The sequence below is a fragment of the Parasteatoda tepidariorum genome, chromosome 2 (assembly GCF_043381705.1).
Source record: "Parasteatoda tepidariorum isolate YZ-2023 chromosome 2, CAS_Ptep_4.0, whole genome shotgun sequence".
NCBI lineage: Eukaryota > Metazoa > Arthropoda > Arachnida > Araneae > Theridiidae > Parasteatoda > Parasteatoda tepidariorum.
Genome location: NC_092205.1, coordinates 1,181,541 through 1,196,870, shown reverse-complemented (window position 1 = coordinate 1,196,870; position 15,330 = coordinate 1,181,541). Strand labels below are relative to the sequence as shown.

General features: G+C 27.5%; 1 protein-coding gene across 1 annotated transcript in view; it reads right to left on the bottom strand.

The window, feature by feature from the left end:
* Positions 1-2,715: 2,715 nt before the first annotated feature.
* Positions 2,716-15,330, bottom strand: part of LOC107443808 (lymphoid-specific helicase) — a 15,992-nt gene continuing 3,377 nt past the window's right edge. Inside the window, exon 2 of the mRNA XM_016057806.3 lies at positions 2,716-5,472. Within this exon, the coding sequence (XP_015913292.1) occupies positions 3,072-5,459 (2,388 nt within the window). The 5' untranslated portion in view covers positions 5,460-5,472 and the 3' untranslated portion in view covers positions 2,716-3,071. The remainder of the gene's footprint in view (positions 5,473-15,330) is intronic.

Here is a 15,330-nt window from a genome sequence, read left to right as displayed (position 1 = left end):
TTCACATTTATTGTAATGCCATCCAATTTCCAGTAACAGAACTACAACTCAAATGTAACAAAACTTTTATACGCTTTTAAAAATAATTCACAACCTAATTTTCCAAAAATAAACATTTTAGGTTCTGGCTAACAAGATTCTTGAATGTCGTGAAAAAATTCGAGACTCTTAGTATACTATTTAATCTGTGAAACTGTTCCGCGATTTTTAACATTTCAGGCTTTAGGGCCTCCTTAAAGAATAATTTTTTTTTCCAGAACAGTGGAAGAAATCTTTAACTGGACAAAATGGAAGAAACTCACATTAACTTTATTATTTTTTTAACATTATTAATTATTTATTAGTTGTATGGAGAATTTTAAAATATATATTACATGCCTGGCAACATTGAAGAAATAAAATAACGGATATTTTACTAGGGACATTTTTTAAGCTACGAGTTAAGTTTTGATACATCATGCATAACCATGTAAGTCAAACAGAGAAATTTAAAACTGGAAATAATATAAGCACTTACAGTTAGGGAAGTAAAAAATATCTATATAAATCTTAATCTAAAGAAGATTTTTTTAAACCATTATTTATAATACTTAAACTATTTTATTTTATAACAGTTGTTGAACAACTGACATAATTTTGGGGTTACAACTAGTAAAGTTCAACTCCGTAGCCTTGTAATTTTGAACCAATCCAGAAGACAAGAAAACTCCTGGATCAGTACCCCAAGAGGGATTGATTTGTTATGGGTACATGGAGGACGTTGTGACTCGACAGATTTAACCTGCACCAGTCACCATTTATTATACAGAGTCTTCAAAATACTGCAGTATTGACAATAGCACTATCTGTTGAGGAATATGAGAATATTTTTCCATCAGCAGATATTTTAACGAAAAAATTTTTTTTTTAAATTTCTTCCACAAATATAGAGAAATTTGACACAATACAGTTAAACAGGAGATAGTTGAAAAATACAGGAGTCTTCGTTAAAAAACAGGAGACTTGGCAGATATGTAGATTATTTAAGAGTTGGTTTAAGTATTCATACTTAACATTTGATTAAAAAATTAGCATGCTATTTGTAATTGAGAATTCAATATGTGTTTAGATATTCATTTAATATGCGATTCAGTGTTGTTAATAAAATTAAATATTACTATATAAAATATTGAAAATGAGTCATTTTAATTAATTCATCTAAAAAATTCCATATCTTTTCTTTTTAAGGTTTACTTATTTAAAAATGATACAAAAAAAAGCTTAAAAATTAACAATAAATTTGATTGTAATTATAAACTGTTTAAATATTTCTTTTAGAAAAAACCTACTTCTAACAGGTGGTTTTTCCACTGCAAAAAGCCATCCTTGATGTTAAATAGTGTGAGCAAATTTAGGTCTCTTAAAAATGCTTAAATAGTTTAATTATGCAATAACTATATTTATTTTTAACTACTATTAATAACATTAAGTTTGCTGCGATCAAAAGTATAAATAGGAATGATTAATTTTTTCAGTTAAATTTTAGAATTATTTTCTGTCAGTGTAAATAAATCTGTTTTGTATATACACAGTAAGTTTCTATTAATTATTGTGATTTTTCATATTATATTAAAAACTATTAAATTCACTGAAAATATTTTTTTCTCAATTATTTAATGTAGCAATATATGAATTACAGTCAACCCCGCTTAATGGAATACCATTGGTTCCAGCCAAATCTATGCTATTAAGCGGGTTATTCGATNTATTAATAACATTAAGTTTGCTGCGATCAAAAGTATAAATAGGAATGATTAATTTTTTCAGTTAAATTTTAGAATTATTTTCTGTCAGTGTAAATAAATTTGTTTTGTATATACGCAGTAAGTTTCTATTAATTATTGTGATTTTTCATATTATATTAAAAACTATTAAATTCACTGAAAATATTTTTTTCTCAATTATTTAATGCAGCAATATATGAATTAGAATATTGCTACGTTTAAAGCCCCATCAAGTTAGAATAAACAATTAAAAAGTAATTAATTCTTTGTTTTTCAAACTGCTAGTGCATACCTTTACTATTTTATGTGCTTATTTATGCAGTCCATTTTTCCTTTTCATCATTCTAAAACTTTTTTAATTAGAAAAATATATTGCCGAGTATCTTACGCTCATTTATATTAAAATTTGTATTGATACAATGAATGAAAAACAAAAGTATATTTTAGAACAATTAATTAATACATTTAACAGTATACTACAAATTGTATACTGTTAAATAAGAACATTAATGTAAATAATTCTGACATTTCTTTATATGCTAACAATCAAGGAGGTAAACAAACTAACATACAAGCCTCACTTTGAAGAAAAAAAAACATTTAGATATTAAATGTCTATAATAAATATCTCTAGTTATCTTTTATCATTAAAATGAGGAAGTAAAAATTTTTATATTCTTTATCAAAATATTAGTCAATAGTAAAAAAGATTTTGTTGAAATACTTTTTAATGGTTTAATTACTTTTAATTTAGCGTTTAATGTGTTATTTACCCTTAAAAAGAACAGGGAAAAAGAAAAAAAAAAACTAAATAAAAGATGTTAATAAATTTTTTGCGTTGTTTGTTAAATTAACTTTACGAATTGGTAAGAAATATTATGTGTTAATGAGCAGCGATCAGGCGATTTTTGTCAGATAAATGAGAAAAACTTTAAAAAGAAAAACACAAATATTTGCAGTATTTAAACTTTTATATTAAACATAAATTTACTTTTTGACTTTCAATTGTCTCACAATAAGTTTTAAAAGCATATTCAATTACAAGACAATGTTAGTATTAATTGACTGCAATTGCCAAATAAAAAATTCCAGTTTTGAAAAATTTTTTAACATCAATAATAAATAACTTATTTTATTAACTAATTTAATAACAACTTGTAATTTAAAATACAATCACAAGCAAAAAAAATTCATAAAAAGTCTGTAAATTTTTACTTGATCCATAAGATAAAGTTTAATTTTTAATTTAGAAAATATTTGAGTGGAAAATAATAAATTTACAAATGAAAAATTTGTTCGAAAAAGAATTCAACCTTTAACATTCTCATCCCATCCTTGCATATCACTTCTGTCCAACAGTTTAGTAAGCTCTTCAGGAGAAATGACATAATTATCATTAGTTTTCACAAAACCTGCATGATCACAGGAGTCTAAGAGTTTCAAAAGTTCATCTGGAGTGATCGCTTGTTGAGAACGAGCCATATCTTTGGACGTGAAGCGACCCTTTTGTATGATCACCTTCTCCAATTTCCTTTTAGCTGTCGCATATTCCAAAATCCTTTCGTCAATCGTATTTTGTACAATATACCGATATACCACAACAGGCTTAGTTTGTCCAATACGATGGCAACGGTCTTGAGCTTGCAAATCATTTTGAGGATTCCAATCGGAATCGTAAATAATGACGGTGTCAGCTGATATGATATTTAATCCAAGACCACCAGCTTTAGTGCTAATTAAAAAGATAAAAGTAGAATCATCTTTGAAGTCTTCCAGATGCTCCTGACGCTCCTCTAATGTCATATCTCCAGCCAAGCAGCAATATTTATATTTTCGCAAATCACAGTAGTCTTCTAATATGCCAAGCATAGAAACAAACTGGGTGAAGATAATCACTTTATGCCCACGTTTTTTTAATTCAGCTAACATAGCATCCAAGATTAAAAGCTTGCCACTAGCTTGTACTAACTTTTCGCCAACAGGAACTACAGGGTGGTTGATTAAGAAAGGATGGTTACATATTTTTCTTAGACACATCATAGGATTCTGAAGTTTAAGATTCAACTTTGCATCCAAGGTATCAGGATCCCAAGGCTCTTCTTCTGACTTACAGGCAATATTTTTTTCATTTATCACATTTTCACAGCCAAAATATTCGGTTTTAACTGGCTTTCTCCTCTTTGTCAGCACTTCTGAAGGATCAAAGTATTTTGAAGGTCTCAAATCATTTGCTATAGTTTTGTTTAAAACACCTGTGTAATATTTTTTTTGCAAATCAGTGAGTGGTGCATAGACAATGATTTCCTTTTTTTCAGGAAGTTGCAACTCCACATCAGCTTTAGTCCTACGTAAAAGAAAAGGTGTCAAAATTTGATGAATTGTATAAATAATTTGTTTTTCTTGCTCTCTTGCAACTATTTCATTATTTGCCCCACTTTTAGATAATCTGTTAATATCAAACCAAGACTGAAACACTTTGAGATCATCAAATATTTCAGGAAGAATGAAATTTAACAGCGACCAGAGTTCATCCAAATTATTTTGCAAGGGAGTACCCGTAAGAAGTAATCTGTGACCGGCATGAAATGTTTTCAAAGCTTTGACAAGTCTACATTCGAAGTTTTTAATTCTGTGTGCTTCATCAATGGTGATGGATTTCCAATCAATTTCAGAGAGCTTTTTGGCATCAATTAATGCAATTTGATAGGATGTTAAAATCACTGGAAAACAAGAAAATGATTCATTTACTTTAACTTTCTTAGCTATCTTACGAAGGAGATAATCCCTATCGTCACGTGGACCATGATACAGTATGACAGGTATATCAGGAGTGAATCGCTTAAATTCAGAATACCAATTGGGCAAGGTTGATAAAGGACCACATATGAAAAAGGGACCAGCTACTTTCATTTCAATCAAATATGCAATAAATGCAATAGCCTGAATTGTCTTTCCCAATCCCATTTCATCAGCTAAAATTCCATTGACGCCATGTTCATACAGAGTTTTCAACCAATCATATCCTTCAATTTGATAATTACGCATTTTCCCACCATAAAAAAGAATGGGGTGACGGTCTGCTAGATCAGTTTCTTTTAAATTATTCACACAGCCTTTTTCCAAATCAGCATTATTAGTAGTTTCCTGACGCTCAATATTGAGCATATTTTTTTCTTTAAAAACATCAACTACTGTAATTTCAGTTTTATGCACCTTTCTTTTCTTAGATGAAGATACAGCATCATCTGATTTTCGTTTCAGTTCACTTTCTCCTGCACTACTACTTTCCAATTTTGCTTTCTGCCTTTTTTCCTTTTCCTTTTGTTTCAATTCACGTTTCTCCAATTTTTCGGCCATAAATTTAGCGTAAATACTGCTACGACTCAACAAAAGATGTAAACGCTTGTAGCACTTCTCTTCAGCAACTTTCTTTTCTTCCTCTTCAACTTGGCGTTTCATTTCTTGCTCCTCCAAAATAGCCTTTTGTTCCAACTCTTGCTCTTCCTTTAACATCTCGGGCGTAATAATACTTCCCTCAAAACTATTTGATTTATAGCTCGTATACACGTCATCATTGTTAGGCAGATCGGTGATTCCATAGGCTACATTTTCATTTTTAGTGGATTCATGTCTAATGACATTAGAATTATCTTTACTCTCAACTTCGTTTGAGATATTCATATTTTTGAAAGGCATTTTATAGTATAATCTGAAAAAGAAAAAAAGTTAGACATAGGACACCTTAAATGTCTTTTCAGTAAATCAATTAGTAACTTATAAATTTAAACATCAAAAGGATAGTTAGTTAGGTATCAAATTTAAAAAAAAAAAAAAATGTTTTTTTAAACAAATCATAATTGCACAATCTAGCTTAAATAATCAATAATTTAATATATCTTTTTAAATAAGTGAAAACTAAAAAATTAATGAATTCTTTCAAAATCAGAACAACTGTAGTGGTAAAGCGGTAGTGAAACCACTTTTTATGAATATAGAAAGAACTGTCAAAATATCCCAACCACATTTTATGTAATTAATTTGAAAAAGCACAGAATGTAATACAAGGTAATAATATTATGAACCATCTTTGTGCATTATTAAAATTTGGTACAAAGGTTTTACTATAAATGTGTTTCATTTACATTACAAAACTTTAATTTAGAAATGCACAACTTTTTTAAGTGAAGGGCTGCATTCAGAGCAGATTGACCAATGAAGAGCAGCATGCCCAAGTATTTAGACATACATGTTGACAGCAAATATAGGTAGTAATATTTATATAAACATTATTCTAGCCACTAAATTCTTTTTATCACTTAACCTTGTAATATGTTTGCATGAAATTAAATACTTTTAAATGCTTAAAATTAAAAACTGTGAAACTGATTACTTAGGGAAAAAACAGAATCAGAAAATCAAAATCAATTATCAGAAATAAATTCAGATAAACTGAAAAAAATTAAAATAATGGGAAAATTCATGTTTTTTTTTTTCTTTACATAATTCTAACACACTATCACATTACATAATACTGAAGTCCATTTAAAGATAAATTTTAACATTAAAAGTTTTTAATGTTCATAGAATTAAATTTTTAAAAAATTAAATACTCTAGTTAATAAAATAAATGCAAGTTAAATACTTTAACTATACCACAACAGGCNCAAGGACCTAAGATGTTTTTCAAGCACTTTCAAGGACCTAAATTTAGCAAAAAAAATTTCAAGGACTTTCAAGGACTCTCAAGGACCGTGGGAACCCTGTTTAAAGAAAGTTTGCAGAATTAAAAATGATTAAAATTAAAACAAAACCTTTGCAGGGCATAATAAGATTCAACATTTAGTTGGAAATATACTCCAACTTTAAAACATTGTAAATAAATCATAAGAGGAAGGAAGGGGTTGAGAGAGGAAAGAAAAAGAAAAGATTTTGAAGGAACTATTTTCCTAAATAATAAAAAACTATTAAGATACTTGTTTACAACTCTTTATAGCCAATACTTTTTTAACATGACACTATTTACAATTAATTCATATATATATGAATTAATTGTGACTACTAATTAAAATTTACATTACGATACTGATCTTGATTTCCCTTTTTTACAGTTCAAATTTAAGGATATACAAATAATTTTCCAGCACATGATCATAAATGATAAAAAATGGTCCATGTAGGTAGAAAATGGCTTAAAATATTTCTTAATGGTTATCCTAAAATTTTCAAATTTTTCAAATATTGTGATAATTTTATCTACTTGATGATAGCTTTTTCGGGCCATTAAATGAAAATTTAATGATTCTGTTTAAAGACTGCTCCACAGTCTAGAACATGCCCTATTCATTCAGGAAAACAGTCTTTCTACAGAAGCTGTAGTTGTGGGCAGTATTAAACTTAATCAGTTTTTGGAATTTGTCCCTGATGATGCTCTTCCTTTCTTGATTTTTAAATCGACAGTATATGAAGAGCAATATGTGATTTTTAAATCATTTGAATACGAATTGTTACGTGTGATTTTCAAATAGCGTGAATAAAAAATACGATGCGTAAATACAAATCAAGATGTGTGATTTTTAAATTGCGAGAAGACTCGCAATGTATGATTTTTAAAACGTGTGAATATGAATCCCGATGTGGTTTTTGAACCGCCTGATTACGAATCGCGGTGTTCCCTTTAAACCTCGCGAATACCAATCACGATGGATGATTTATTAAATCACCTAAATGTCAATACGAATCACGATGTGTGACTTTTTAAATTGCAAGAAGAATCAAAACGTATGATATTTAAAACTAGCGAATCGCAACATGAGATTTTTAAATCATGTGACTACAAAAAATAAAGGTTGGGTATGTGTGGTTAAACTTACACATGTTCATGAGACTACAGAATTGAGCATGCGTATTAAAATATTTTTCTGCAAAAGGGATCCACGTTTAATAAAAATTAACACATCTCGTTTTTTTTTTTAAATTCTTTTTGATAAAATACGTAATTACTTTTTAAATTGCAATTTTTTTAAAAACAGAATCGAATTTTACGAGTTGTAATATTGTGTTAAAATATTGAGATATTCAAAATCACAATACAGCAATAACTATAAAAAAAAACACACATTTTTTTTTAAAAAACCTACAAGAATCAGTAAATTGTTTATAGAAAGTTTTTTGAGATTTTGTGTTCACAAAAAGTTTTTCATTTTATCTAAAAACGCTTGACATATTAAACCATGCAGAAATTTTGAAAAATAGTAAAAACCCAAATAAATTTTTTAAAAAAATACTTATTAAATTTACAATTTTAAAATTTTCCAATATTATTATATCACTTTCTGAATTTATGTGCATAAGGAACAACACCAATTTCGAAAAAATGAAGCAGTATTATACAAAATAAATACGCTTGACACATTTTAGACACAGTAGAAAAAGATAACAGGGTGTATAACCAAATTTTTCTACCAAAAATAAGCACCTTTTAAGCACTTTTAAAAAAACAAAAATTTAAAAAAAAATTAGAATAATAATTTGAATATAAGCAGTAAAAAGTTTTTTCGATCTATTGTTAAAGTTCTTTTATCAACAAAATGCAAAAACATTTTCAAAGACTTTTACACTATCATGATAAAATAACTAGTTTCTAACAAAAAGCTCTTTTCATAATTATATTAGCCATCATAATAACAATTTATGCACAATTTTAAATATACTTTATATTGAGTCATTCGTTCCATTTTTGAAATTAATAATCACTTTATTTAATTACTTAAAAAAATTTTTTTTCGCATTTATAATTAATTAAACTATAATTTTAAAAAATTATTGGGTGTATATTTTAAATTTAAATTAAAGCTACCTATACCTACTTATGAAAGCACATTCAACCATTAACAAGATTAATATTATTGATCATACTGAATTTATAAAGACATGCAAAAAATTAAGCGAACTAAAAAACTTTAATATATGCATACTACAAATGTAAATTAGTGAATGGTGCCTGTTAAATTTTCATTAAAATTTGTAACTTGGTTCAGAATTTCTTTAATAACAAAATTTTAAAAAATTAATAAAAATTTAAATTATTTAGGAATGTGAATATAATGAGTATTGAAGGTTAACATTTTTGTCAGAAGAAAAGTATTATATGGTCCCTTCAGTCAGAACTTTAACAAATGCAAGATTATTGAATTTTTTATTTCAATTGTTTTTAAATCAATTCAATTCTTCAAATTTAAATATTTTCAACTGTTTCAATTGTTGATAAAAAGACAAATTAATTTCTTTTTGGAATGACAAATGTGATAAGATTTTTTACAAGTGAAAAGCCTTTTAAGTGTGTGAAGTTTTTAAATGTGATAAGATTTGCTATATGTTAAAATAGTGAAAAGCCTCTAACTTCATACTTTTAAAATTTAGCCTCCAAATATTGAGTATTTTCATTAAACAACTCAAGAGCACTGAAAATTTTAAAAATACAACCATAAACGAAATTAAAAGTAATAAGTAAAAAAATTAAATACAATAAAAAAGATAAAATTATTTGCTTAGTAGATGGTACCATATAATTAAAAATCTCTATTAATTCTTTTCTTTCTTAAATTAAATAAATAAATGGAGAAATGGAAATTTTGAGATAAAGATCTGTGATTGTTAACTGCTGGACACACATGAAAATACAAAATTAGTAAATGATCCCCCAAGTCAAGATCAAGCATTATGGTACAGATCTTATGTAGAACAGCACGAGAACGTCATTAGCTTGTCAGTGACAAAGATAATGAGGCCTCACCAAGGATTAAATTAATAAGAGAAATAAAATTTTCGTTTGCTAATGGGGGAGGGGGATTTGGTAATTCTTAGTTCTCATGATCAGTAAATTTTTTTTTTTCTTTTCATTTTTGGTTCAATTTTAGAGGGTTGAAAATGAAGTCTCAAATTGTAAGTCTCTTGCAAAATGCAGCAGAATTGCACGAGATTCCTTCCCACCGAATTCAGTTCAGTGTTCGGATATGCAAAATATAAAAATTTTTTCATAAAATAAATTGACTGTCACTTTCATACCCCGAAATGGATTGTGGCAAAATGTAATGATTTGTGGTGTGTAAAATATAAATTAATCATAAAAACGTTGCAAAGAACAATGTAAAAACCAAGCTTTTTGCGTAATTCACGGCGAAAATTTACGTGGGAAAGAAAGAAAAAAATCTTATTCTGGAAAAGGGAAAATGAAGCACTTTTAAGAACACCTAACAAAAAAAGAGTAGGGGAGAGGGGGTACATTTCAACACGGGGCACCTTTCAACAACTAGAATTTCTGCCTTCTAATATTGCTTGATGATTGGCCAATATGCCAGACAATAAGCTTTAATTATGCACAACTGTTGACATTTAGTTTTAAGCACTTTCTTTTTACCACTGTTTTGCTACTCTGTGGAACATGTTTTAACATTCCAAAAGTAAAATGACAGTTTTGATTTTAAACTGTTTATCTATCAGTAATCTTTTAATAAGGTAAGTGACATTTATTCATCTGCTAGTTTATTTAATTCTGCTTCTAACTGCATTATTTATTAGTAAAAAGTCTTTTTTTTTAAGTGGTTGATAATACTTTAACCAAAATGTCCATACCGGGGGCAGATTTCAACAGAGCTTAGATTAAAATCAAGATTTAGTTAGTTGCATTGTTGTTGAAAATAAAATTTATTAACAAAGAATTCATTAAAAGCGTCAATAAAATAATTATTTTAAAATTTTATAAAATTATTCAAGAAAATTTCATTTAAGAATGAAAATAATTTAATTTTAAGAAAATTGAAAAGTTTACGACGTAACATTATATTTAATCAAATGCTCAATCCCGTTATTTTACTTTCTTACAGTTAATAAAAATGGTGCAAACATATAAAAAAAAGGACACTAAACCAGAAGTTAGCGAAGAAAACATTGAAAAAGCAATGGAAGCTGTCAGAAATAGTGCATCTGCTCTTAAGAGCAGCAGCAGACTTATTTGGAATGGACTTTTCAGCTTTATTTTATAGATTAAAAAAAAAGAAAGTCAAATAATTGTTTGGTTGGCGAAACCAAACAATGTACAACTAACACAAAATGCTTCAGTTCTAAATACACAAGCCAACAAGTTTTTGACGTCCAGCGAGAAACCCTGCTTTGTGAATACATAATTACATGTTCAATTCTCAATTATGGTCTAACTTACAGACAAGTTCGACAACTTGCCTATGATTACGCAAAGCGTTTCAACTGCAAAATTCCAAGTAGCTGGGACAAAAATGAAACGCCTGGAATTGACTGGGTTAAGGTTTTATGAAGCGTCACCCACAGCTTACTTTAAGAAAAAAGGAAAGCACAAGCTTCGAAAGAGCTACAGCTTTTAATAAAGAAAATGTTGAAGAATTTTTTAACAATTATGAGAGAGCTCTTACTTCTGGTCATTTTACAGTCGATCAAATATATAACTTGGATGAAACTGGAGCTTTAACAGTTGTTCCAGCTCCGAATGTTGCTGCCAAGCTGGTAGCTCGTTAGGTTGGGGCAGGTAGTTTCAAGAGAGCGAAGAAGCATGATAATCAATGCTTTATTTTCCAGTAAAAGAGGATATTATAGTATAGAAAGAAATGACATTAAATTGAAACTGCCTCAACCAAGTTTAAGTGGCGGAACAGCTCGAGCTGTATTTTTCATGACATTCTCCATAAACTTTGATTTTATTAAAGACAAAATAATGTAGAAAAAACCTAAATCAATACAATATGTTCATTCATCATTATTATTTTAAGAATGAAGTTAATTTTCCAAAATATATGATCTTGTTACGTTCTCTTCGATGGTTGAAATGTGCCCTACCACCAGTTGAAAACTGCCCCCCCCCCAGGAGGGGTAAATTTCAACAAAATACACGGTTCACTAAATATGTAAAATTAGGTATTTTGTCTTTGGCTTAGACCTTTGGAAAAAATTGAGAGGTTACCTCAAATATCAATTTAGTAAATAAAAATTAGAACTTAGATTTTGAAAGCAATAAAACTTCGAAAATAATTCTTGAGCAAAAACTGTTGAAAGGTCCCCCTCTCTCCAACCTTAAAAAATAAAAATCGAAAATAAGTACTTCTTAAAAACGCTACACACCCCGGATAATAAATAACAAAAAATATTAAAGTTATCAATAAATTTCAATTTTTTTTTTATTGTAAATAATGAAATGCATAGTTTGTGATAAGAGTTGTATCTAAAAACTATTTTAAAATTGATCTGTCCCAGTAATATTGCCATACTTAGTAGGTAAGTTAAAGATAAGTAAAATTATCTATAATAGGGGTGACCATATGCGGCCTGTGAGAGCTTCTAAACACAATGAATTTTATAAAATTCAAAAATAAGAAAAAAGTGGAAAATCTTTAATTGCACTTTTGAGTTATCATGTTTTGACACGCTCAATTTTAATAGATTCTTAAATGTTCAACGCCCTTTCTTTAAGCGATTTTATCGTAAATCTAAATGATTTTTTAAGCAGTTATTTCCGCTTTTCAACGTAATTTCGAAAATCCCGAATTTTTTACTATGATATTATATTACGACACAGGAGTTTCAGATCGCCCATTTAAATAGTAATCACTTTTTGACGCACTTTATAGGAACAGAGTTTATGGTACCGAATTATTTTAGTAATTATTGCTTTGTTTTTTTCAACCATTCTTTTTGGCAGTCATTGCTATGCATTCCCACGTAGTATAAAAAATTTCTGATAATTTTATTACGACATGTTTAAATTGCGCATTTGACAATCTTTATTCATTCTGAGTCCAGCATTAATTTAAGTGATTTTTTTTTTTTTTCAATTATTGCTATACATTTCCACGCGATTTTGACGTTCCCGTTATTCAACCATGATGTTATTCGCGACATGCGAATTTCTATTCACGCATTTAAATAATCACTTTTTGATACGGTATTCCGGTCACAAAAGGTATTCGGCACTGCAACGAATGTAATTTAGTCGAATGTGGTGATGAATTGTGGTCTAATGCCGAATATTCGGATTAAAAAAAAATTGAATACCGTATATTCGGAGCCAAATGGCAATTTTTTTTAGCAGAGCATAGCAACACTGAGAAACTAAAATTTCAATGCTAAGAATAATATTTTCCGGAAAAAACTTATTCATAAAACACTAAAAAATAAGGCCTAACAGAAATGCTTTTGAAAATGTCGTGCTATCATAAAAACTATACGCAAAAGTGAAAATAAAAATTTATCTTAATTTTCGAAAGAAAATTTTAAAGCCGAACATCTCAGTTTCAAGAAAAAAGACAAGAATCAAGGAAAAAGTCTAACAGAAATGCTATAAAAAATAGCTGCGTTATAATAAAAGTGTCTATAAAAAGAGAAGTTTAAAAAAAAATTATAAAAAAAAACATTCATTTTTTAAATGAAAATGCTGAAAATCTAAATTTAAATTTTTCACATTGTCATATGTTAAGAAGGAAAAAAAATGGCTATAAAATAAAGTTCATTAAAAAAAATGCTGTTTCACAATAAAAATGCCTATATAAAGAAAAGTTAATTAAAAAGAAAACCAAAAAAAAAAAATGAATTGTACTTAGTTCCTGAAATAAAACTTACCACTGAAAATCACAGTTCTCTATGTTACTGGTTATCAATATTACAGTACAGGGAAAAAGTGACAACAAATTAATAGTATAAGATGTTCTGTTAGAATGCTGCAATATAATAAAAACAGCAAAAATGAAGAAAAAAATCATTGTCAATTTTTAACTATAAGTATTGAAAGTATGACAAAATTGACTTGCTTGAATAGATAAAAAAAAAATTTTTAAAAAGTAGAAGTGCAAAAACTTGTGGTTCAGTATAAAGTAAGTAGTTTTAACTCTTCAAACTTCATTTTTACATTTGTCTTCTAGAAGAAAAATTTGCAAGCTATGTGCAGAAACATAGATTTTAAAATTTAACAAATTTGTGCAAAAACTATCTGATAACAAACAATGCAATAATATATGTAAAAATACAATTTTATATTCTTTATCTTATCTATACAAATTAAAAAAAACAAACTAAAAAATACTTTTTTTTAAAAATATTCTGCTGAATATTTGGCCGATCACTCAATCAATTGAATTTTTAACAAAAGGGCCAAATACTTGTTACGTTACATCCCTAATTTAAATGCAATGTTATTGCAACCTGAGAAATTGACAGAGGCAGAAAATGTGAATTTTTAAACTACTCACTATTTATAATTTTGAATTAAATTTTTTTTTCTTCCTTAAGTGATCTTTTTCAGTAAAAAAAAGAAATCGTTTACTATATAAAAAAAAAATCTAATAATCAATAATAAAGTAAATAAGCATTGAATTTTATTTTGAACTATAACAGTTTTGTTTTTATATATTAGGCTTTTGTTTGAACTTTATAATTTTCTTCAATTAAAATATTTAATTTGAATTTATATTGCTTCATATGTACTAAATTTCTTCCCACTTCCATCCTGAAAGCATTTCAGTTTTTTTTTATTCAGATTTTAAATGAATTTTTTGATTGCATGATATGATTAAAAACCATTTCTTTTCTCCATTGTTTGTTTAATAACTTTATTTGTTCATTTTGATAAATCTTGTTTTGATAAGATAAAAATGGAAATTTTAAAAAAAAGTATTAGTTTTTTCATTTTTGAATGAATTCTAATAATTGAATGCCTTTAATTTTCTACAAATATATTACTAAGTTTATTGATAAAAAAATTAGATCCCTAATGTTTAAATAAATATTACTACATTTGCCATTAACATGCCTAAATACGTGTGCGGGCCTTTGTAAGTCAACCTGTTGTGCAAGTGGCCCTTCACTCAAAAAGATTGTGCACCCCTAATCTATATAACAAAAAATCCCATAAAACACAAAGCTTTATGTTTCAGTTTGCGTTTTTAACATTTTCTACTGTATTTTGTTAAAATGTTTCAACTGGCTAAATTTTTATACCCAATACTAATCTTGGATTTTATAAATTTTTTTTAATCTTGGATTTAATTTAATAAATTTTTATTAATCTTGGATTTAATTTAATAAATTTTTACTAATCTTGGATTTTAATGCTTTTATTTATTTATTTTTTTTAAAAGAAAGAAACTACCAAGTTTAGCAATAAACAGGGACGAGATTAGCCGAAAGGCAAAAAAGCTGAATTTCCACGATAGTAAATTTTACGCAAGTGCAACCCTTTAATAATAAATTCCAGACAGTTTAAGGTAATAAATAATGTGTTGACATACAATTGTGTACTAATCTATTATTATATAAATGATTACATTGATACTTAACATTTAGTGAAAATAAAAATTACCAATTGAAAAAATAAAGCTGGAAATTATATTTTTCCTCAGTTCACATAAGAGACAATTATTACTTGAAAAACTACCTGGTTTAGCAAATTAAAACTACTGAGAATATACATTAATATTTCATTTCTTTTAATAAATACTGTTATGTGATTTATAGCAAATATATCAGTAATATTACTTTTTAAATTATATTG